The 24,563-nt window shown below is 45.8% G+C and overlaps 1 protein-coding gene across 3 annotated transcripts in view; it reads left to right on the top strand.

Moving 5' to 3' along the window:
- Positions 1 to 24,563, top strand: part of TBC1D22A (TBC1 domain family member 22A) — a 441,404-nt gene that overhangs the window by 129,033 nt on the left and 287,808 nt on the right. For all 3 annotated transcript variants that reach the window (XM_074984137.1, XM_074984136.1, XM_074984135.1), the window contains one exon: positions 18,375 to 18,484. In XM_074984137.1, the coding sequence (XP_074840238.1) occupies positions 18,375 to 18,484 (110 nt within the window). The remainder of the gene's footprint in view (positions 1 to 18,374; positions 18,485 to 24,563) is intronic.

The raw sequence follows: 24,563 nt of genomic DNA, 5'->3' as shown, positions 1-24,563 counted from the left end.
TTCGAAGGGGGCATGGTCATCAGGGTGATGGGAGACTACTAAAGAAGTGCTGCAGTGAATACACAGCACTTCATTAGACTAATTCTCCTCCGCGGCAACTTCAAATTTTGAGCAGTAAAGGCACTTAGAAGTAGCACAGGCACATTGAAGTGCCTGCGCCTACACACATGCTGGCACTTAGAAGTTTGACACTTTTTGAAGTTGACGCGGAGGAGGATTAGCTTAATGAAGTGCTGTGTATTCACCGCAGCTCTTCATTAGTAATCTCCCAGCACTCTGATTACCTTGCCCCCTTCGAAGTTGGGGGAAGTGTAGACAAGCCATTGGTGTTTGGTCTTGGAGACACAGAAGGTAGAAAAACGCCAAGTTCAGAGTCAGCAAAAGTATAAATATGGGGAAAAGGCAGTCACTGAGCACTCTAAAGACTAACAAAATAATTTATTAGGTGATAAGCTTTTGTGGGGCAGACCCACTTCTTCAAGATTAGGAGATACTGCTGAAAATGAACTGGCATGATGGCCATATAACAGAGAGAGAGTAAACAAAAAGAAACATTTTCTTTCCCTCCTCCCTACCCTTCACCCTTCCCCCAGCTGATTTCTCATTTTTCATTTCAATTTTGTTGTTTTGTGAAGCTACAGGTTAACACAGCTATCTCACTGTAAGTATGGGGAGTTCATCTTAAGTTCCAGAATGATTCTATTGATTAGAAATTAAACTTCTTTACAGGGGAGAGAGCTTGCCCTTCCACAATAGCTGGTATTAAACACTGAGAAGGAAGTGAAGAAGGACAGAATTAATTGATAGGGTCTATTGGTTAGATGTGGGCATGACTTGTTGGTCATTTATGTTTTTTGTTTTTGTTCATCCTTTCCATGGAAAGGGGATGATTAGTGGATTTGAGCAATGACAGTTAAATTCTCCCAGTCCTCCCCAACTTCTAAATCTCAGAAGTTTAGTGGCTTCCATGGAAGCCTAGCTAGTGTAAGTGTTCTACACGCTCTCAAACAATGCTTCCACATGTGCAATAGAATATCATGAGGTGCCAGCAATGAATAGGAACAGGATTTGCTACCTGTTACTCCACGTCTAGAGCCCTAGATATGGTCACTGATTTCTTTCTCTAGAGAAATATTGATTCATGTATCTTTGTTATAGTTTTACCCATTGCGCTTATGTGAGTTTACCTTTTTCCAGCTCTTCTGGTTCCTACAAGCTTTTGCTGCTCCCATTAGATGAGGTATGAAGCTAATTAAGATTTCTTAAGAGGTCTTGGTGCATCTTTCACAACTTATTTTCTTCTTTGAGTGGTCCCCGTGGGAGCTCCACAATAGGTGTCGGGCTCGCCTGGCGCCGCAGATTGGAATTCTTCCAGCAGTTTCTCCTGGATTGCGCATGCGCCGGCGCACACTACTCCCCGCGCGCCCCTGGCCACGTGCGCAATCCGGTCCCCACCAGTTCCTTCTCAACCGCCATCGGCTGCAGATGGAATCCACTCAGGCTAAGGCCAGAGTCAGATAAGATAGCTGTTTTTTGTGTAATTTGTTGTTTTTGTCACGAAAAAAAAAAAAAAGGAAAAGAAAAGAAAACAAGGACAAAGAGAATATCAGCAAAAAAAAAAAAGGGAGAGGAGCGAAGGAGAGAGGAGCGGACGAGAAGGCCACTTAGGCCGCCCGCTGCCCCGCAGGCCGGTGATCGCTATTTGGGGCGAAAAGGCACTGATTACGCGGTAAGTACCCTATTAACAGTAAAGGACTCACTGCGATGGCCTTCTCAGGTTTTAAAAAGTGTGAGTCATGCCGCGAAGCTATGCTGGCCTCCGATAGGCATAGTGAATGCATCCGCTGCTTGGGGGAATCACATGTTACCCAGAAGTGTTCTCACTGTGCTAAGTTCACAGCCAGGGCCAGGAAAGAGAGAGGGATGAGGCTTAAAATGCTCTTGTTTGATAAGGCTCTCCAGCCGGAGTTGCCGGAGAAGCCTCACCCAGAAGGCCCTCTGGGTTGCATAAGAGGAAGGCAGCCTCTCTGACCCCCTTGGTGCAGAAAAGGAGGAAACTCTCCCCAGCTCAATCCTTGCCGACAAGTTCAGCGAGCAGGATGAGCGGTGCGCAGAGCCCCCAGCCGTGAGCTCAGGGAAGCGGCGGAGCAGCAGCGCACGTGGCAGAGGCTGAGCCTCTGATTACACAACAGCCGGCACGCAGGGCACCGAGAGCGCCAGCAAGGCAAGCGCCGCAATCAGCGGCACCGGCCCCAGCGGCACCAACGACGCAGGTATACCAGGCATGGAGCCTGCAGGCGCTGGAGAAAACTACCTGCGCGGCACCGCAGCTGAGTGTGCCAAGCGCGGCGCTGACAGCGGGGCCGAGATCCCTGGCACGGGAGGGGGCAGTGCCAGCCCCGCAGGGGAGGGACAAGGCTAAAGCAAAAACCCGGCACCGCAGCCCATCTCTGGACAGGGCTGCGCTGCCTTTAGCACCGAGCCCTCCCCCCGTGATACACATGCCACATCGAAGGCCTGTGACTCCACCAGCTTATCCAGAACCTCCCTCTCCGTTCCTCCAACCAATGTCACCATGGCTTGGGCCACCTTCACCATTTCTGGGAATGGATCCCCTGGAGTACTATCACAAGCCAGTTTTGCCTCTATCTGTGTCATCATGGAGGTCTCGCTCTCCCAGACATCGGGGGTACACTCTCCGTGCGTGGTCCAGGTCTCCGTCCCCGGGCCTTTGCCCATGCTGCTATGGTCATCCTCATCATGCTGAACACAGACACCGCAGGCCTACATCCAGGGGCAGGTCCCCCCCTGCTGCTCAGTACCCCCGTGTACACTCTTGATCTGGGACGGAAACACGGGGAGTTAGTTTTAGAACCCTGGGACTTTCCTTCACAATCCTCCAGGGAGCAAGTGTATCATCGACCACAGGAGCCTGAGAGTTTGAGGGAGGTTTCCCCCAGTGGTTCCTCCTCATCCTCCCCAGATGGGGCCATGGTCCCCGGGGATGTTCCCCCCCCCCAGATGACCTTAAACAATTTCAAGAACTATTCAAAAGAGTGGCTTTCACGCAAGATATTCAAACGGCAGAGGTGCAGGAGAAACATAACAAACTCCTGAAAAATTTGAGACCCCCGGCTTCATCCAAAATTGCTATTCCGCTGAACAAAACCATTCTGGAGTCAGCCGCTACCATATGGCAGACTCTGGCCTCTATCCCGCCTACGAACAAGAGAGCGGATAAGAAGTATTTCGTCCCGGCAAAGAGCATGGAGTTCCTTTTTACTCACCCACAACTGAATTCTTTGGTGGTCGAATAGTCCCAGCAGAGGTTGAAGGCCTCTTAGTACAAATTGGGGGGATTGGACAAAGATGCTAAGAAGCTAGAGCTGTTTGGCAGGAAGGTATATTCCTCCTCTACCCTATTATTGAGAATGGCAAATTACGTGGCACACCTAACAAACCACAACTTTGATAATTACTCCAGGCTTACTCCCCTCATGGAGTCACTCCCGGAAGACAAGAAGCCAGTGTTAAAGGTGATTGTTCAAGAGGGCTACGCAGCATCGTGGCCGGGAGTACAGATTGCCCTGGACGTGGTGGACATGGTGGCACGTTCAGCAGCTACAGCAGTGGTCATGCGTAGAGAATCCTGGCTCCAGACGTCTGGTATCCCCAGAGACCTGCAAGCGAAGATCGTGCATCTTCCCTTTGATACACAAAAGCTGTTTGCAGACTCCACCGACTCGGTCCTCCATTCCAGTAAGGACTCGAGAGCCACACTTAGAACCTTGGGCATTTATACTCCCCCATACAGGAAGAAAAAATATTACCCTCAGCAAAGACGCTACACTTATCAACCACAGCGTGCTCAATATCAATGACGCTACGACCAGGGGCGCCATCAACAGCAGCAGCAGTACAGAACTCCCAGGTGACGTTCTCAACAAAGCCGTACGCCTTCAGGGCAGGCCCAAAGGCAACAAATTTGTTGGGTGTGTTGGGGGCTGCACTATCAATACCACTGCTCAATGCCACTCTCATCTCATGTTCCATCATCGCCTCAGACTGTTCCACTCCCAATGGCAAAAGATCACCACAGACAAATGGGTGCTGGGGATCATAGCCACAGGTTACATGATCCCCTTCCAGTCACTCCTACCGACGAAGCCTCCTGCCAGGCCTCACCTCAGAGACGCCACCCGGCGCACAGACACTTCCTCCACTTCACGGTCGGCAAGGAGCACTTCCAGTACAGGGTTGTTCCGTTCGGCCTTTCTTCGGCTCCCAGAGTCTTTACCAAAACCCTGACAGTGGTTTCAGCCTACCTGCACAGACGGGGTGTTTATTTTCCCATATCTGGAACGACTGCCTGCTGAAGGGGGCCTCGAAGGCAGAGGTCTTACGTATGATACGCGTCACAGCGGACACATTTTCTTCGCTGGGCCTAGTTATCAACCTCGCAAAGTCACAGATCGAACCCACACAAGATACAGAGTTCATAGGGGCACGCATAAACTCTTTCACAGCAAGAGTATACTTGCCCGACGCCCGCTTCCGCGCCATCAGTGCGCTGGTGCAGGTCATCACATACAGCCCCCTGGTGCCGGTCTTAATGTGCCTACAGCTGTTGGGCCACATGGCAGCAGCAACGTTTGTGGTACAGAATGCCAGGTTACACATTGGAAGCCTGCAGCATTGGCTGGCGAGCGTTTACAAACCGGCATCCCATACTGTCCACAGGGTGGTGTCGCCCACGATAGAGGTGCGCAGATCCCTGGTGTGGTGGGAAAATCCCAAGAAACTGCGAGTGGGGGGTGCCCTTTCACCAACTACAAATTTCTATTTTTCTTACTACCGACGCCTCCCGCATAGGATGGGGAGTGCGCATCGGCGACAAGGTGATGTGAAGGCTATGGTCCCCTGCGGAACAGACACTGCACATAAACATACTGGAGCTCAGAGCAGTGTTCAATGCCTGCAAACATTTTCGAGATTACCTGCATGGCAAAGTAGTCAGGATCATTACCGACAATACCTCCACTATGTTTTACATCAATTGACAAGGAGGAGCACGATCCCATGCTCTATGTGCGGAAGCAGTCCGATTGTGGAACTGGTGCATCGCCAGCAACATAACGTTGAAAGCCTCGTATTTGCCGGGTGCTCACAACGCGAAAGCAGATCAGCTGAGCAGGCGCTTCGCACTCACGCACGAATGGCAGATCCGCTCCGATCTGCTACAGCGCATTTTTCGTACATGGGGGTTTCCCCAGATCGATCTGTTTGCCACCCAGTACAACAAGAAGTGTCCCCAATACTGCTCCAGGGCAGGAGTGGGATGGGGGTCCCTGGGGGACGCATTCATGATTTCATGGAGGGGCCCTCTACTTTACGCGTTTCCCCCCACAGTGCTTATCCACAAGGTTCTGCAGAAAGCTAGAAGGGGGAGAGCTCGCATGATACTCATAGTCCCAACTTGGGATTGGCAGCAATGGTTTCCCTTGCTTCTGCGCATGTCGGATCGTCCACCACTCCCCCTACCGGTGGCGCCAGACTTACTCATGCAGGCTCAGGGGTCCATAGTGCACCCACACCCTCAGGGACTACGTCTACAAGCATGGTTAATCCATGGCTCAGCGCCTTAGAGAGCACGTGTACGGAGGGAGTACAACAAGTCTTGGAGTGTAGCCGAAGGACCTCCACCAGGAGGACTTACGAACAGAAATGGACACGCTTTACAGCCTGGTGTTCCGCCAAGCAGTTAGCTCCCCTTGACGTTCCTATACCTGTAATACTAGAATACTTATTGGACCTCCAAAAGAGGCGGGCTTTCTCTATCCTCGCTAAAGGTCCACCTCGCCGCTATGTCAGCCTTTCGGCATACAGAGGAAGGGCCCACTGTATTCGCCCATCCTATCGTCACAAGGTTCTTGAAGGGGTTGGTAAACCTGTACCCCCCTGGAAACCGCTTCCACCATTGTGGAGTCTGGACTTGGTGCTCAGCACACTCGCTGGTCCACCTGTCGAACCATAAGCCACAGTTCCCCTCTGTCTCCTTACGATGAAAACAACCTTCCTCCTTGTGATTACGTCAGCCCGCAGGGTCAGCGAGCTCACAGCAGTGATGGCAACGCCGCCCTGGACAGTATTCTCAAAGGAGGCAGTAACCTTAAGGTTGCACCCAGCCTTTGTTCCGAAAGTTTCTTCGGAGTTCCATCTTAATGAACCAATAGTTTTACCCTCGTTTTACCCGAAGCCTCACAGCTCCAGCAAGGAGGCACGCCTGCATCTCCTGGATGTGAGGAGGGCATTGGTCTTCTACATAGACAGAACTAAGTCCTTCCGGAAAACGGACAGGCTTCTAGTCTCTCTCACTCCCGGGTCAAAAGGAGAAGGTCTCTCTCCACAGAGAATCTCAAAGCACATTGTGTCCTGTATAAAAATGTGCTACAAGCTTCGAAAGACTCCTTTGCTGGCCCTGCCTAGGGCTCACTCCACCAGGGCGGTGGCGGCGTCAACAGCCATCTTCAAGGGCATCGCGTTAAAAGACATCTGTAGAGAGGCAACCTGGTCATCCTACGACACCTTCGCCAAACATTATGCCCTACGTCGGGTATTCGAAGAGGATACCCGTCTGTCGACAGCAGTCCTCTCGGGGGCAAGCTGCGCATGAACCGATTACCCACCTCCTTACTTGGGTTACTGCTGGGTAGTCAGCTATTGTGGAGCACCCACGGGGACCACTCGAAGAAGAAAGAGAAGTTACTCACCTGTAGTAACGATGGTTCTTCGAGATGTGTCCCCGTGGGTGCTCCACCACCCGCCCATCCTCCCCGCTTCGGATCTCTGTCTGGTGTTTTTCAGGAGCATTCGAGGTGGTTGGTCAAGGAACTGGCGGGGACCGGATTGCGCATGTGGCTGGGGATGTGTGGGGAGCGGCGCGCGCCAGCGCATGCGTGATCCAGGAGAAACTGCTGGAAGAATTCCGATCTGTGGTGCCGGGCGAGCCCGACACCTATTGTGGAGCACCCACGGGGACACATCTCGAAGAACCGTTGTTACTTCAGGTGAGTAACTTCTCTTTATTGAACTAAAATCTTGCTGTGAAGAAGAACTGGAAACCTCAAGTGGTAATGGGAATGCAGCACTTTTAACCTCCAAAATTACTGATTCATATCTTGCCCAGATTGCTAATGAGCAGAATTTGCCATGTTTTATAATGAGTACGTGTGAAATGAAGTTTTCTTCATAGAGATGGTTGTTTTATTTGTTGCAAAATGATGATTTGTCTTAACTGAAACTTCATGGGAATGTATCAGTTGGAGCAAAATGTTTGTTGGGAAAGTTTTTTCAGGTCTAGGTAATACCACCACAATTGGTATTAGGCAACGGATGCAGGAAAGTTGGTGAATTCGTTACATTAAATCTTACAGTATCCATGATCCAGCCACGTATCGTATGTTTATTAGAGCATTTAAGTTAGCCTGATCATGTCATTTTACAGTCATTGGTGTGGCCCTTATCACAGAATGGGATTAATAAATTATTTTTTTAGTAGGAATAAATGTCTCTGGGTCTTAACAAACAAACAAACAAGATTCCTTCCCTGAAGAGGCAATTCTAATTAAAGTAACTAGTTCAAGGTAGCTAGCTGTATGTACTTTTCCTGTTCAATAACAAAACACTTGACTATATTCCATATCCAACTTAGGAACACTTAATTACATTTCTCTGCACTGAAGCCAAATATTTAGTTGGGAAACAACAAATAAGAATTCTAACCCTTGCAAAGAAGAAAGATTTAGCTTTGTAGAGTTTGACTGCACTGCAAACTTGTTGTTTATAACCTATGATCATTAGCAGTTTAAGCGATTGATTCAGAAAGTTTAATAGTTAAGAGTAGAAATGCTGTTCCCAACAGCTATTTTTCCTCATTTTATAGACACACTTTATACTTCTAGTAACTGTATTAAGGCTTGGTAGTCCTATAATTAGTTGTGCAATTAAGTTAAGCTAATGGAATAAACAGTCTAATGTTACATGGTATGTTGTTTCTTATTGAGAAATTTAGCTACAAATTATGATTTCTTGATTCATTATTATTGGTTAATTTAAATTTCACTTAACCCAAACATGCTTTAATTAGTTTCTAATAGGAGGAGGAATATATTTGGTTGGTATATTTGAGTGAAATTACCAGAACAGTAAGAATTGTCAATGAGCATATGGGGAATAGTAATCTTAAAAAAGGAATACATGCATGTTTGTTAAAGAAGTGTTGTTGTTTTTAAAAAGGTTGTTTTCATACCGTGCCACATCTTTAAGTCCTTTGTATGACTCAGACCCATTTAAAAAGCATTACTTGCATTTTTATGTCGTATTTAGAAGAAATTTACCAAAAGATTTTTACTGTTTCAGGGTGAAGTGTACCTTTTGACTTGCTGTGTCTCCCTGTACTGCCAGAGCCTGTACTACTCTATTCACAGGGTTTCCTTCAGTGGTATCTTTCAAGTTGTTAGAGAAATAGAACTTGAGGGATAAGGCAATATCGCATTTATTGTGAATGAAGAAATCATTTACTGTCCTTAGCTACTAAGATTATGCACCACAGATATGCTCACTCTCTCACACAGTTCTACAGATGAGATATTATTGCCAGCCTCAGTTGCTCATTCTTGTCCACTGGTCAGGTGATCTATATATGAGGAGTGGAGCTGGATCATGTCTGTTTGAATCAGTGTTCCTGGAGGATGATGGTAGAAGCCAAAGACCCAATTCTGTAGATTTGCACCCATCTTTTTATGTTTTAGTTCATAGATCCTGTCCTGTTCCACTGCAACCAGGGCATTGTATGACCACCAGTCATCACTTAACAGAAGATTTGACTTAGCTCTTTTTTTCTGATGCGACCTTTGCCTCTCTGTTGGGTGAGTTCTTCAGGGCTCGCCTGCATTGTTCTTCAGCCATCAAGGTGGTGCTGGCAGCTGATCATCGAGTCATCTGCAGTCAGGGATGGGTCCCATTGCATACCCACACTGCTTTTAAATGAGATTACATACCAGCTGTCCAACTTTAAACAGAGTTAAGGTACTACACAATTTAAATTTTTTTTTTTGCTGCAATATAGTGTCACTTTTGTTACACTCTATTAATTTAAAATGGGGTTTTAGATACAAGATAGATATATATAAAAAAGTGCCAAAGTTACAACAAACAGATTCCACAAAGGCAAATCTTAACAGGTTACTAACAAATTCATCCAAAAATGATTAACACTGTGTCGTTTATGGAATTCCGTTAATAAAAAAAAATCAACAATTCACAAGATTATGTAATGTTATATTGTAGATATTCATTAAAAGTGTATTTTCATTCTTCAGCCTTACAAAGTCACCCCACTTTTAAACTAAGCCCAGTTTTACACCAACTCACTTCACTATATGAATCTTCAGCTGCTATAGCTTTTCTTTGGCCTGGGACTGGTATGAAAATGTAGTTAGACTGAGCAGTCTTTTCAAAACAAAGTCTTATTTATGCATAGTAGCCACATCCAAAAGAATGGGTAAGAACTAAACTAACAAAAGATCTTACATAAACCTTAGTTTTGCCTTGCCCCCTTTTGGCTTTATTTGTCATAGAATCATAAAAGATTAGAGTTGGAAGAGACCTCAGGAGGTTGAGTACCAGCAGAGGTCATGAATGATTATAAAGGAGGAGGCTAAAGAATCTTGATATTTTTCTCGTATGGCAGATTTATCTGGATATAAATGACTTGACCTCTTTGTCTGAGTATTCCTGTTTGTTTCCATCCCTATTTTGTCATAATAAGGTGGACTCACTTTGTCTGTATTTTTGGGAAGTGGCTATTTCTACAGTGGAAGTTGGGTGCATAGGTTATGGCCACTGTATACCAATATTCAGCTCATTGGGAGATCACCTTAAGTAGTTGACGAAGCATATTGCCCATGTACCAGGAACATTTACATTTAATCTTTTTCAGGACAGCATTTTATGTCATGTCAAGAATGTACATGCATAACAAGCAATTCAGAAATCTATTCCTTTGTTCAATTTATGACCTAACCTTGGTGGCTCGGAAGGAATGTATTTGTCTTATTTAATGCCTGTCTATCTCATAGAACTGGAAGGGACCTTGAGAGGTCATCGAATCCAGTCCCCTGCACTCACAGCAGAGACTATCACCATCCCTGACAGATTTTTTTTTCTTTGTCCCAGACTCCTAAATGGCCTCCTGAAGGATTGAACTCACAGTCATGGGTTTACAAGGTCAATGCTCAAACTGCTGAGCTATCCCTCCCATTTTATGAGACAGTAGTCACATTTGAAAAATACGTCATCTCTCTTGACTTGCATATTGGAAGCTGAACAGAAGGATAATCTCCCCTCAACATTTTGAGTATCTCTTAGAAATGGTAATGAGTTACGTGTGTGTACTGAGGGGAGAATATGTTTAAAAGTTGGAAATTGAGGTAAGGGAAACAAAACCAAAACTTGACTATCATCTACTTCTCCCAACTGGAACACCCACAGGACCCCAGACTTTCCTTGACATGTCCTGTGTCATGCATTTACACTGGACATTTTTGCATAAATGGGGGATGCGGGACTTGTAGGGGAAATTCTATCCTGCATCTGGGGCTGCCAGTCAGGGGCTCGGGCCCCAGCCTGCTCCCAGTTGGGGTTCTCTGCTCCCGGCCAGGGATCCTGCGTGGCTGCGGGGTGCTTCCACCCCCAGCTGTGGTTCTGTGGCTGGGGCTGCTGGCAAAGGCTCTGTGCCTCAGCCAGCTCCCAGCTGCGAGGCCCCCGCTCCTCCCTGTTTTTGGAAATCTTGTGCAGGACAGCTAGTCATGCTGGGGAACTTGAGACTTGGGATGCCTGTCCTGCATAAGTTTTCCTAAAGTCTGGCAACCCTGTTTGTACGGGACCACATTTTAGATGGCAATCCACACCATGACGGATGGTATTACCATCTTCCCTGCACCCTTTAGTGTCAATATTTTGCTGTTGCTGTGCAGAAACAGCTGGACTACACAAACACCATGAGTGGGTAGCTGCAGTCCTAGCCCAGTAACTCTGCCACTAAGAGCTTGTTGGCAGTGTTTCATCCATGCTCTGGCTTTCAGCAGCTTTGAAGTGTGATTCCCACCCCACACTTCTTGTCATGGATTTTCTCAAAAAGTGTATTATGCACTGTCCAGCCTTTTCCTGATATGATGTGTGTGAGGTAATATCTTTTATTGGACCAATTTCTGTTGGAGACAGGACAAGCTTTCAAACTGCTCAGAGCTCTTCTTTGGGTCGGGGAAAAGTAACCAGAATGCCACAGCTAAATGGGAGATCAAGCGGATAATTTAGCATAGGTAGAACATTTGCCAAGAGAGCTCTTCTATCTATTTAATCCATTCCCAGCAAGCTGCGGCTGCAGTGTCACTGGGAGAAGAAGTCCTGTCAACATAGCACCATCGACACCAGTGCTTAAATTGGTGTCGTTTATGATGTTCAGGGGACTGAGAGATTTCAACCCTGAATACTGATCTAAATAGTAGTACAGGCATAAATTAGAATACTCTTCAGTTTTCTTCAGAGAGAAGCCTCAGCTAGCTTGTTTACAGCAGAGTAATAAAGGGCCTGATACTCCAATTATTACGCTACCTAAATTATCTGTTCTTATGTGTGCAGTCCCAATCTTTCAGTTGCAGCTATCCACTTAACAGCTGCAGAATTGGATCCAAAGTCTGCATTCTAAAGCTATACTCTGTTAATTCAATATGAAGTCAGTTATACAAAAATCAGAGAGATGCTGAGATTTTTATCAAATTAGCTTGTGCACATAGTACATAAATCTTTAATATTCTGAATACTGTTGAGTCTGCTGATATGTAGGCTGGTTCATATAATTATAAGAACCATATTTTAGTCATCTTTTGATAACTTTCATTTTTTGCTTTAAGGCCCCTACCCATTCTTGCAGACCTCCTGATCCTGCATGTAGTTCCATTGACCTCAGTGGAGAAAGGTTTTTCTACCTAGGTGTTGGCAGGATCAAAGCTAATATGGCAACCTTAAATTGGCCATTACATTTCTTTAGTTTATTTAAGAAGACCTGTGACCTCATGAAATGTTAATTCTTGTAATGGAAAAGTTCTGTGTAATTTGGCAATTGCCGAGTGGTTTTTAATTAAACTTTTCAAAAAGTTCACCTTTGAACAGGTGCCAAGGACAGGAAATTTCACTGAAAAGGTGAATTTATTTAAGAGCTATTATACTTTTTCAAATGCTGAAAACAGATTTTTGCAACTAAGTACATGCTATAATAGAAGTATAGTGCTGATATGTAGCATGATGTATAAGAAAATAAAATTTATAGAGATGGAATTGTTTCAGCAAAACACAGCAGATGGATGAGCTACAGTTACTGACCCATAACTTTGCCGTCAGTTCTCATTTAGGGCGGAAAGATTGTAATTTTCATGAAGACTGGTTATTTGTCTATCATGTAGTATGCATATCCATATTATCACTGGGATGACAGCTATTGTAAGCCAATTCAGTGCACGTATTTGTGTAATCTCTCAATTATTATTGCTAATGCAGTGTTTATACAACTCTTTCCTCTCTGGCTTCAGCTCTCAAAAATTAATATTTAAATTGTAACAAACAACTTCTTTCTTCCTCTCACACTGTCATCCCATCGAACCCTAAATATGAAATATATTTAATTTAAAATGTATTGCTTTTTGAGGGATGGAAAGAGATACTAAACCTTGCTCGTGTGTGTGTGTGTGAGTGTATGAGAAGAGGATGATATGAAAACTGGGATTAGGTGAGGTGATAGATGAGGTAGGTGGAGGGGAGTGGGGTCGGAGGTTGGGAGGCTTAAGCCTGGGACTGGGGGCTGAGAGCTGGCACTGCTGGCTGAGGCACCGTGCCCCAGCCGTCTTCCAGCAATGGGGTCAGGGACCTCCCCTGCACCTGGCCAGGGTTCTTGAGGCTGATGGTGCTGGCGGGGGCTCTGCACCCTAGCCGTCTCCCAGCTGCGGGGGTTGGGTGTGTCTCCTGCACCTGTCCAGGTTTCTGCGGCTGGCACTGCTGGCTCCAACACCTGGGCGTGACTCCACTAGCCCCTGATTGTGGGGTTTAAGCCGGGTGGAGTGGTTTGGGATGAGTGTCTTTCCACCACCACAACTCTGATTAACGATAGTAAATTAGTGTTGTTATTTTATTAATGTATTCCCCCTTTTCTGTGAAGTAACTATTATGAATATATAAACATGAAGGGACACAATTTTTATATTCATGTCTCAGGTACAAGATTAGCTAGTTATGGCATTGTCCCTCCCTTTCCCCCTGTTTTTGAATTGTCTTGGCTCGCTAAGTCTTCCTGAATTGTCAAAATGGGTCCCCGTCTGCAGAAGGTTGGGAACCACTGCCCTAGGGGCTATAGAGGAAGTTTCTCCAGAATTCCAGGGCTGGGGGTTCTACTCCAGATATTTCCTTATCCTCAAGGCCGATGGAGGCCTTCATTCCATCCTGGACCTTTGGAATCCCAATACCTTTATAAAGAAGCTGTATTTCTCTCTGGCCTCAGTGGATTTGGGGGTCTGATTCAATGCCCTCGATCTCAAGGGATGCATGTTTTCATATCTCCATTTTCCTGGCCCGCTGGCAGTTCCTCCACTTTGTCATAGCAAACGGACTTTATCAGTTCAGAGTGCTTCCCTTCAAGTTGACCACAGGCTCTAGGGTATTGATGAAATTGTCTGATGGTGGTAGCAGTGGTTTTTATGCAGGCACTGGGTCCAAGTGTTCTGGCTCTATGACTGGCTAATTACACGGAGCAGGCGATTCCAGGGAGCAGATACTGCAGCATGTGGACTTCACAAGGGCTGCGTTCTCCCAGCTTGGCCTTATGCTCAGTGTGTCCAAGTCCACCCTCCTCCTTTTGAAGTGCATAGAATTCATAGGGGCCCTTGTCAACTTGATGAGGGCTCTTGCGTTCCTTTCCAAGGCCCAGTCCCTGCCGTAGCTGGCCTCATCCGGAATCTACAGCACTGTCAGATGATGACAGGGTGCAACTGCGTGAGACTATTCGGGTACGTGGCGGCCTGCGCATATGGGCTACGTCTACACATGCACGCTACATTGAAATAGCTTATTTCGATGTAGCGCCATCGAAATAGTCTATTTCGATGAATAACGTCTACATGTCCTCCAGGGCTGGCAACGTCGATGTTCAACTTCGACGTTGGGCAGCACCACATCGAAATAGGCGATGCGAGGGAACATCTACACGCCAAAGTAGCACACATCGAAATAAGGGTGCCAGGAACAGCTGCAGACGGGGTCACAGGGTGGACTCAACAGCAAGCCGCTCCCTTAAAGGGCCCCCCCCAGACACAGTTGCACTAAACAACACAAGATCCACAGAGCCGACAACTGGTTGCAGACCCTGTGCATGCAGCATGGATCCCCAGCTGCAGCAGCAGCCAGAAGCCCTGGGCTAAGGGCTGCTGCACATGGTGACCATAGAGCCCCGCAGGGGCTGGAGAGAGAGCGTCTGTCAACCCCTCAGCTGATGGCCGCCATGGCGGACCCCGCTATTTCGATGCTGCGGGACGCGGATCGTCTACATGTGCCCTACTTCGACGTTCAACTTCGAAGTAGGGCGCTATTCCCATCCCCTCATGGGGTTAGCGACTTCGACGTCTTGCCGCCTAACGTCGATTTCAACTTCGAAATAGCACCCAACATGTGTAGCCGTGACGGGCGTTATTTCGAAGTTGGCGCCGCTACTTTGAAGTAGCGTGCACGTGTAGACGCGGCCATGTAGTGTATCATGTCCACCTTCATCTCTGCCCACTTCAGGCATGGCTAGTGTCAGTGTTCTACGCATCCAGGGGCCAGCTGGACCGGGTGCTCATGGTCCCTTTGGAGACTTTTGCCTCATTCAATTGACGGCTCCAACCTCGGGTGGTTTGTGCAGGAGTTCTCCTCTCCACTCCCTAGCCAGAGGTCACTCATGTCACAGATGCTTCTGTCATAGAGTGGGATGTGCACTTACTCAATCTGCACATGCAGGTCCCATGATTTGGGGAGGAGCTATCATTAGACATCAACGTTTGGGAGCTCTGGGTGGTGTGCCCTGCTGACAGGGTGTTCTTATGATACCACAGAGCCAAATGTGTTTTGCTGTTGATGGACAATATGACAGCTATGTTTTACATAAACAAATAGGGTGTGGCCCATTTTCCCCTCTGTCAGGTAATGCTAATGCTCTGGGAATTTTGTATCCAGCATGGGATTCTGCCTCAGGCATTGTATCTCCTGGGAATGCAGAGCAGTCTCACAGATCACCTGAGTTTCTCCTTTCAGTTGCTCAAATGGTCCCTCAGTGTGGATGTGGCCCTCACAATTTTCCAACACTGGGGGCATCCCCAGTAGGACCTGTTCATGACTAGGCACAACAAGAAATCCACCTGCTTTTCTTGGTTCAGGGGATCCCTGACAGTTGCTTTCTGACTACAGTGGGTGGTGCAGTGTTATGAGTGTTCCCCCACCCCATTCCCACTCCTGCCCAGGGTCCTCCTTTAAAATCTGCAGGGCCAAGTCATGGTGTGACTCAGATAACAACACATGTTCACCAAACTTATGTCCTTGTCAGTGGATGAGCCTTCCCTTGTTTCTGGACCTAATCACATCTGTGACACCTGACTGGCAGCTCTTCTTTTCATGTCTTGGAAGCTCAATGGCTAAATCTCCCTGAGCTTGTAGAGTTCTAAGTTGGTCAGGGAAGTCCTCCTCAGTAGCTACAAGCTGTCTGCTTGCTCTGTTTACCTCACTAAATGGAAGCTGTTCTCTCTTTGCTGCCAGCAAACTGGTACGTCCCCTGCACGGGCCCCTGAGCCTGCTTTATTGTTCTGTTTGTTATACCTCAATTACCAGGGGCTGGTAGTGTTGTCCTTCAGAGTGCATTTAGCTGGTATTTTGGCCTTTCACCTGGGGTTGGAGACACATTCCTTGTTTGTAAATCCTGTGGTGAGCCGTTTTCTCAAGGACCTGGACAGACTCTATATACAAATGCAGTCCCCTGTTCCTCCTTGGGATTTGAACGTGGTTCTCTTGTGCCTGATGGCTCCCACGCTTTGAACTGCTGGCCCCCTGCCCCTTGTCCTACCTATTGTATAAGGTGGTGTTCCTGGTCACTGTTACATCAGCCAGGCGGGTGTCAAGAGTTGCAGGCCCTTACCTCAGAACCCCCATATACTGTGTTTTATAAGATGGTGCAGGTCTGACTCCACGCAGCATTTCTTCCGAAGGTGGTGTCAGCTTTTAACATTAATGAAGACATTTTTCTCCCAGTGCTTTTTCTGAAACAATGTGCTTTTGATGGGGAGCAGGCACTCCACTCTTTGGATGTGAAGCAAGCCCTGGCCTTTTACTTGGAGCGCATCAAGCCTTTCCTGAAGTCTCCGCAATTGTTTGTGGTGGTTGCAAGAACAGATGAGGGGGCTCAGTGCTTGTCTTCCTGGATCACATCCTGTATCTGGCTGTGTAATGACTTGGCTAAGGTTCCTGCACCACTGGTGATGATGCATTCTGCCTGGGCTCAGGCCTCTTCAGCAGCGTACTTGGTCCAGGACATCTGTAGAGCAGCTACATGGTCCTGGTCCATACATGTACTATGCGTTATGCTGTCCTCCAGCAGGCTGGGGATGATGTTGCCTTTAGTAGGGTGGTGTTGCAGTCTGGCATCAGATGAGGTTCAACCCCTCTTGTTCTTGTGCTGCTGGTAAGTCATATGTTAGAATGGATGGGAGCAAGCACTTGAAGAAGAAAACGAGTTACTTACCTTCAGCTGTTGTTCTTCGAGATGTGTTGCTTTTCTCCATTCCACACACTCCCACTTCCTCTCTGTTGGACTTTCTGTCAAGAAGGAACTGAGTGAAGTGTGGGTTGTCAAGGGTATTTATGCAATGTCAGGGAGATGTTGCTGCTGGGAAGGAGGTGGTGTACCTACAGCCGATCCAACAGGGAAAAGTCTTCAGATGATGGTGCATGAGGGTACACACATCTGTATTTGAATGAACAGGAGCAACACATCTCAAAGAACAAAAGTTACAGGTAAATAACCTTTTTTTTCCACCCCCCAAAAACTGCCCCTCATGCAGCAGGTGCTAATGCATGATGCTTGTTGCTGTGTAGAGGAGAAGTGAGGAAAAAATATAAATTGAACTATAAAAGCAAAGCAAATCCACTAAAAAGTAATGAGTGATCTTAATTTCAATCTGACACTCGTTAAATCTGAGAAGTTTGAATACAGTCACATCTGTTTAACCCATGTATTTGATAGGATCATCAGGAAAATATGTGTGTAACAAGCTATAATTAATTTCCCTTCATTTTGTCATGTTGCTGCTGCCTGCAGAGTCTGCATTTAGTTAGAGCTTTCCTAAATGAGTTACTGACTTTCACCCAGAGGACATTTTCACAAGCACAGGGTAATGTACTGGGAGGGAATAAACAGCAGCTAATAGCAATACTTGCGCTAACATACACACTCAGATCAGCATGCCACTTAACTCCATATCACAGCAGGATTTCTTCAGGCAACTGTTTTGGTGTCTTCTACTCCTACATCGATAACATGATGAAAATCTCCACAGGAAACTGGAGAAGATGAGAAACATTGCAGTGAGACATTATAACTGGGAATTTTAATACTGATTTTTTTTTCTCTCCACATAGCAATACAAATGCACACTTACTTGCCTGTTGCTTTTTCATCCACAAATTTAATAATTCTTTTTATTATTACTATGAATTCAACTAACTGTGTACAAATTTAAACCAGTCATCCTTAAGAATACTATAGGGAATTGTCTTTGCTTTCTAATGGGAAACTTAGAAAAGCTTTAACAGGAAATAGTGTTCTGATTCATATTCTTTTGAAATAATAATCTTTCTGCTTCTCTCCGATTTTATTCTGCTCTTTTGGAACTTTTACCATTTTTCAGTTCCTTGGTTTAAAAAAGTTTTCCGTTTTAAAAAAGTATATATATTTTAGAGGCCTATTTTTATTGCTGCTGGTACTCCTCTCTGTTATGAAATGTCTAGAGTTATATAACTTATTATATGTGAATTTTAGTTAATTGGACACGATTCGGTATTTTCACAGTCTGCAACAAATTAAATGTTAACATTTAGAACCTGTAAAGGTACAGTATGCAATAATGATGCATTTTCTGAAGACTGCAAATACCAGGTGGCCGTCTTTGTTACCAGTTATTTTCCTCAGTCTTGCTTTATTCTGTGCACTTCATTGACTTGTCTTTCTCTTCTCTCTCTTCCTGCAGCAGAAGAAGAAGTGGAAAATTTTGATGTTTCCAGTCTTCCTGAAGAAGTGCTGCAGAACATTGAAGCTGACAGTTACTGGTGCATGAGCAAGTTGCTTGATGGCATTCAGGTAAATAGATTTCTTCTGTTCTTAACTAGTGAAGATAACTGATTAATGTTATGGCTTTGAACTACTTTAAGCATGTTCAGGGAAAAAAAAATACAGAAAAAGAGAGGTCAAAAAATGTCCCCCAAGTGAAAATCAGCTGCAAGTTGGGTGAAGTGGTTTTGAAAAGTGTTGCACGTCTTTTTTCATAGAGAACATTTGCACGTCTCAGTGCATTATAATATGTGAGAATGGAACTTAAGCCCTTGATGTCTATTAGTAGACATGGTCAGCAACATTTTGTTATATTTGTTATTGAAGTTTGCACATAGAATGGTGTATGAGGGACAATGAGAAACTTGATTTTTGTAACTGAAAGTCCATTTTTTGGTAGAGTAACTCTAAATAGGTTATTCTGATTTAAAATAAATAATTTAAAACTATTTTTTGTACCCTAGTTAGTTTTTAGGGTCTCTTTGTTGTTATGGTTATTGTCTGATAACAATGAGCAAAGTGCATTCAAATGCAATAAAGAAGAAAATGCAGTTTTTAAAATACAGGTTTCAAATATATGAAGTTTTGGAGTACAGCTGTCTGTAAGTTTAGAATCATCTACATAAAAAATAAAACTTCAGTTAAACTTCTCTCTTGTGAACATAGAGCATTTGCAGAATCCAAAAGAGATTTAATCATGAAGCCCAAACATAGTCAAAATAAAAGCTTTTAAGTGGTTTTAATTAGTTCATGTCTTAGCACTAGCATGCGATAAAATAAGTTATTTTTAACATTTTCAGCTTACAAAGCAAATTACATTGTTACATTCACTGCCTTATGGTACAGGCATGTGTGCATTACAATCTTTTGCTGATGTGAGTTATATCGACATAAAGCAACTGTAGTTGATATGTTGTTTTTGTGTGTGCATGCTTGGCTCACTTTCCTCAGGACTGTGGTTACTCACCAGAAGTTCTTGTTTCAATGCATAGTACGGTACGTGATTTGTAGTGTACCAGTCTTGCAACTCTGCTCGGTGTCCCCCTCTGGTTCCCTCGTTTTAAACCTTTAACCTTCACTCCCATCCCTGTTTTCTCTTTTGTTGTCTCCCGCATTTGTTTGGGGGCATGGTTTTTAGTGGGCCCCCCCTTCGTCTTGAGAGGGGCCTTTTAGTTGTGGGCGGGCTGCAACCCACCCAAAAAAAAGAAGCCAACAAAAAAGCCGAACACCATTTTGCACGTTCTGTTTTAGTAAGTTGTGGCAGAGCGTAATAGGGCAGAAATATGTTCTTAAGGGGTGATAGAGACTGTAGGGTCAAGCTCTCAATATGCAACTTTCTCCATCCCGTAATGCTCTCTCTAACTCATAATTTTCATGCCTATTTTGAAAATCCCACAAATCTGCATGGAATTTGCTTCTGTCTGCCATCTCTAGCAGAATCATGGAGCTGCACAGCTCTGTGTTATTTTAATGTGTTGCAAAAACAGTGTGCACATCCTCTGCTATTTGCAGAGCCACAGGAAATGCCATAGAGTGCACAGTGATTTCCTGAAGGACAGAGTGCTGTGGAGTATAACAAGAGCCAATTCACGATGACCAGTGACATTCATGGAGCTCCTGAAATAGTGGAGTGCCCCTTTTTCACTCAAAGAACAAGCATTGATTGGTGTGATTGCAACATAGTGCATCCTTGGGATGATAAGCAGTCACTACAAATCTTTTGGACGTGCCAGGCCATGTTCCTAGATCTGTGTGCTGAGCTCATCCTAGGCCTCCAGCGCTAGGACACCAGAATGAGAGCTGTACTGAGAGTGGAGAAGAAAGTGGTGATCACTTCTGAAAACTTGAAATGGAGATTGCTGCCTGATGGGGTTCCTGTAATGCAGTGGAGCAGTAGATGGCACACCTATCCTTATGTTGGCCCAGAAGCACCTTGCCACAGACTATAGCAATAGAAAGTGTTATTTTGTATGGTTAATGCAAATGCTGTTGGATCACCATTGATGCTTCCCCACCATGAGTGTTCAGCAATCAGGAAGGATGCATGATGCTCACGTTTGAGACCCAAGGCTCATCAAAAAGCTACAAGCAGGAACTGTTCTTCCTGACCAGTGAATTACCATTGATTGTGTTGAAATGGCAGTAGTGATCTTGGAGAGCTCAGCCTGATCCATGCTTGCCTGTTAGCCGGTGGCCAGGTAATGTGCGGTGAGGTACTCCCCTGGGTCCTAAGCAACCCAGTTTTTTACTGTTAGAGCAGGCAGCTCCTAGCACACTCACCCACGGCCAGGCTGTAGTAACCAAACGGTTAAAGTTCTTTTGTTGTGCCGGCTGTGTTGCAGTGACAAAAGGGTTAACAAAATAGTTAGGCTTGGATCTTAACTAGTTACAAGTTTATTAAGCTACAGTTATAAGCGTGCGGTTACAAAAGGCTATTGTTTACTTCTTATATGCTAGCAAAGTACAGGTGTTAACAAGTTACGTTACAATCCAATACAAAGATATCTGTTACCATCTAACACAATGATATCTTGGCACAATGACATCTAGTTACAGAGCTCTAATTCTTTAGCTGTGCACAAAAAAAGTCAGAGACCTAGCATGGGTGTATCTTACCCTCTCTGCGTCTCTCGATACCAGCGTAGCCAAGCCAGATCGGTCACTCAATTCCGCGGAAAGACGAATACGAGGTTGGGCGTCCCCAGTAGTGGACCTCGGGAGGCAATCACCTGACCCGACCAGCAGGTAGTTGGTTGAAATGCACTCAAAGTTAGAGTTCTGCTGGACCCATCTTTTATACCCCCTTTTGGGTTACGTATTCTCTTTCTTATCTATGGTGCCAGATCATACTGGTTTGTCTTTGTGACTCCAGTTTGTTACAAGGGCATTTCTACTTAGTTTGCACTTGTAAGACAAGAGATAAACAATTTAGGAGTACAGGACATTCTTTTGTGCGGGCGGGGCACGTCCCCTTCTGGGTGATTGTGTGTGCATCATATTGATCAATGCCAGCTGGGGTGATTTCTTGAGGGTCCACCCCCCCTCTCATGTTGACAGTCTGGCCTGTTAGCCTTCTAGCTGTACTTTCTGCTTCTCAGGGTCACGATAAGCCAGCATATCTGGGCCTCAATGAGGGCATCAAAGACTGTGCTGTCAGCAGCCATTTCCGTGCCCTGTGTGCTCCTCAGTGCGGGGGGGCAACGAGCAAGCTGGCTTGTAAGGGGGAGACTCTGTCTGGCTACATTGCCTGGCTCATGAAGCTGTACACAGGCAACCACAGCCAAGAAATATTCAGTTTTTGACTTGGCTGATGCAGAGCGAAAGCTGAAAGTACTTCATGTAGATTGAAGGGACACTGATGTTGTTCATCACAAGATTGGATTTCAAGAAGAAAAATATCAGTGGCAATCAATGCATGCTGTGTCCTGCATAATATCTGTGAAACGAAGGAGGAAAAGTTGCTGTCAGAGCAGAGAAGGAGTGTTGTTTTGGTGAGTTGGAACAGCCAGATGAAAAGTACATCACAGCAATGTGGCTGAGGGAGGCTAAAAGGCACTTTAAGGTTGAGTCATAGTGATGTGCTGCTGTGTACAGTGCTTTATCAGGCTCTTCTGTTTGGGAACTTATTAGGAATTGTATGGTGCTTGGTGTATATTTTGTACATATATAAAAACACTGGCAATATATTTCCTAATTTTGCTGTGTCAAAGTGTACAATCACAAGTTAAGTGGATGCTTTCAGTTTAAATAGCCATTCTGCAGCATATGTTGGGAGACAATAAAAACGAATAATTTTCCAAACAATAGAGTTTTATTGAGTAACAAGAACACTTCAAAAATTCTTTGCAAGCTAAAGGAAAATACATTAAAACCTAAATAAATGTATGGAACAGATTTTAAAGAAGGAACATTAATGTCAATTTTAGCTACCCATACATCAGCTGTGGCTCTTGCAAGTCAGTACTTCAGTCAATTGTACTTTATGACCCTGGTGTGGAGTGACAGGGATAGGAGTTGAGCACCTGATTTGGGATATAGGAGGGGAATGTAGAGAGATGCTAAGTATCACAAGGCTTTCTGTTGATCCACTCCCCAAAGACAGAAAGCAGAAGAACAGAAGTATGGAGCGAGGGCAATGCAATGCTTATGTTGCAAGCCAGCATATCCCTAGTTCTACACATTTGCCGTCTGTTTCCCAGTGATCTGTTCCTAGCTCTGATGCCACAAACCATTTGCCTGGGTCCATCCCAGCTCTGACACAGCAGGGCTTTGCCCGTGTTTCTGTTCCCCATCACCACCTTCAGCCACCTTAGCAAGCCCAAATGTGCCGGCTGCTCATGCCCTAGTCCCAACTCTTTCAGCTTTGGTCATGTTCTGTACTGGAGGATTGTGAGTCTGAAGTCTTTGTGTCTTCTTTCTTGTATCCCATGAGAGCGTAATAAGTGAGATGTGATGGTCAAGGCCAGTCTTTTCTTTGGTTTTTAGTGTCTTATGTCTGGTCATCTATCCTCCTTAGCGCTCCTGACTGGTTGCTTGACCTTGGCTTGAGAGAAGAGCCAGGGAGCCTTGTAGTGTGTGCCCATATATTACACTCCTGCCATACCCTGTAACACTTTTAGCTCCATTTTCTATTTGTTCTCATTGTACTCAAGACCTCTAGGTGTGGGAATTGCAACACACAGTGTCTTTGTTGTTCATACATATTAGTAAGGATATCAAAGCATCAAAAAATTAAACCCAAAATTCTGTTTCAGGCTCACAAACAGGCCCATATATTAACACTATATTTCAGTTCTCCATGGACCCAGAAGGGAAATGAGCCAGTGTGGGAGAGGTGTCTCATGCTCCCCAACCCCCAACCACTCCCATTGGCTGTGTTTTGGCCAATAAGAGCTTCCTGTTTGCAGGACAGGGCGCATGTGAAGCTCCCCTTCCCCAGGCTCACAGCGTTCAACTCAGAGGCCCCTGCTTCTCTCTGAGCACAGAAGGCAGGGACAGTGGGTGGGTTACCTGCTGGGCTGTAGGCCAGGAGCTGCCCAGGTAAGTGCCTCATGGCGAGATCATGCCTCTGGCACCCCATTTCTCCATCCCCAACCCTCGGCATACCCCATGTAACCCAAACCCTCTGGACCCCCACTTCTGTACCCATAGCCCTTCCTTGACTCTGCACTGCCTCCTACACCTCTCCTCCAGGTCACAATCGCCTTCAAGACCTTGTGCCCCAATCCACCATCCCTGGTCACAAACCAAATCCCTACACCCCTGCCCCAGGTCACAACTTCTTCCCAGATCTTGCACCCCTGCCTCCAGTCCTCCTCCAGGACAGAATCATCTTCTGCATCCAGGGTGTGTCTACACGGGCACAAATCTTCGAAATAGCCATGCTAATGGCCATTTCGAAGATTACTAATGAGGTGCTGAATTGAATATTCAGCAGCTCGTTAGCATTAGGACGCTTCTGGCTGTGGCGCTTTGAAAGCACCGCTTTCAAACGTGTGCTGCCTGGCGCGGCTACACAGGGGTCCTTTTCAAAAGGACCCTGAACCTTTTGAAATCCCCTTGCTCCGATCAGTGAGCGGGATAAGGGGATTTCGAAAGGTGTGGGGTCCTTTCGAAAAGGACCCCCACGTAGCTGCGCCAAGCCGTGCGCTTTCAAAAGTGGCACTTTCGAAGTGCCACAGCTGGAAGTGTCCACATGCTAATGAGGCGCTGAATATTCAGTTCAGTGCCTCATTAGTAATCTTTGAAATATGGCTATTTTGAAGATTTGTGCCCGTGTAGACACATAGTAGTAGGCATCCTTCAGTCTGCATAGACTATGGATCATGCCCTTTATAGTTTCAATTGAGGACTTCATTTACAGCATCTACTGTGACTATGAAGACCCACACGAGAGTGACAGTCCTTGCTGCATCTCTTGCAGATGTAGTGGGTGTCTGGCAAGTCCTTAGTGTGCTTTCTGTGCGCTCGCTTCTCCTCTGCTAGCTGTCTGATCCTCATCTCGCCCTTCTGAAGGCCCTTGTGTAACCCCTGCCTCCATCTGCCGCGGTCGTCTGCTGGTTCTTCCCAGTTGTCCAGCTCAATGTCTACCTCTCTGAGGTCTCTCTTG

This window comes from Carettochelys insculpta, chromosome 1 (genome assembly GCF_033958435.1).
Source record: "Carettochelys insculpta isolate YL-2023 chromosome 1, ASM3395843v1, whole genome shotgun sequence".
NCBI classification, from domain to species: domain Eukaryota; kingdom Metazoa; phylum Chordata; order Testudines; family Carettochelyidae; genus Carettochelys; species Carettochelys insculpta.
This window is presented reverse-complemented; position numbering and strand designations above follow the sequence as displayed.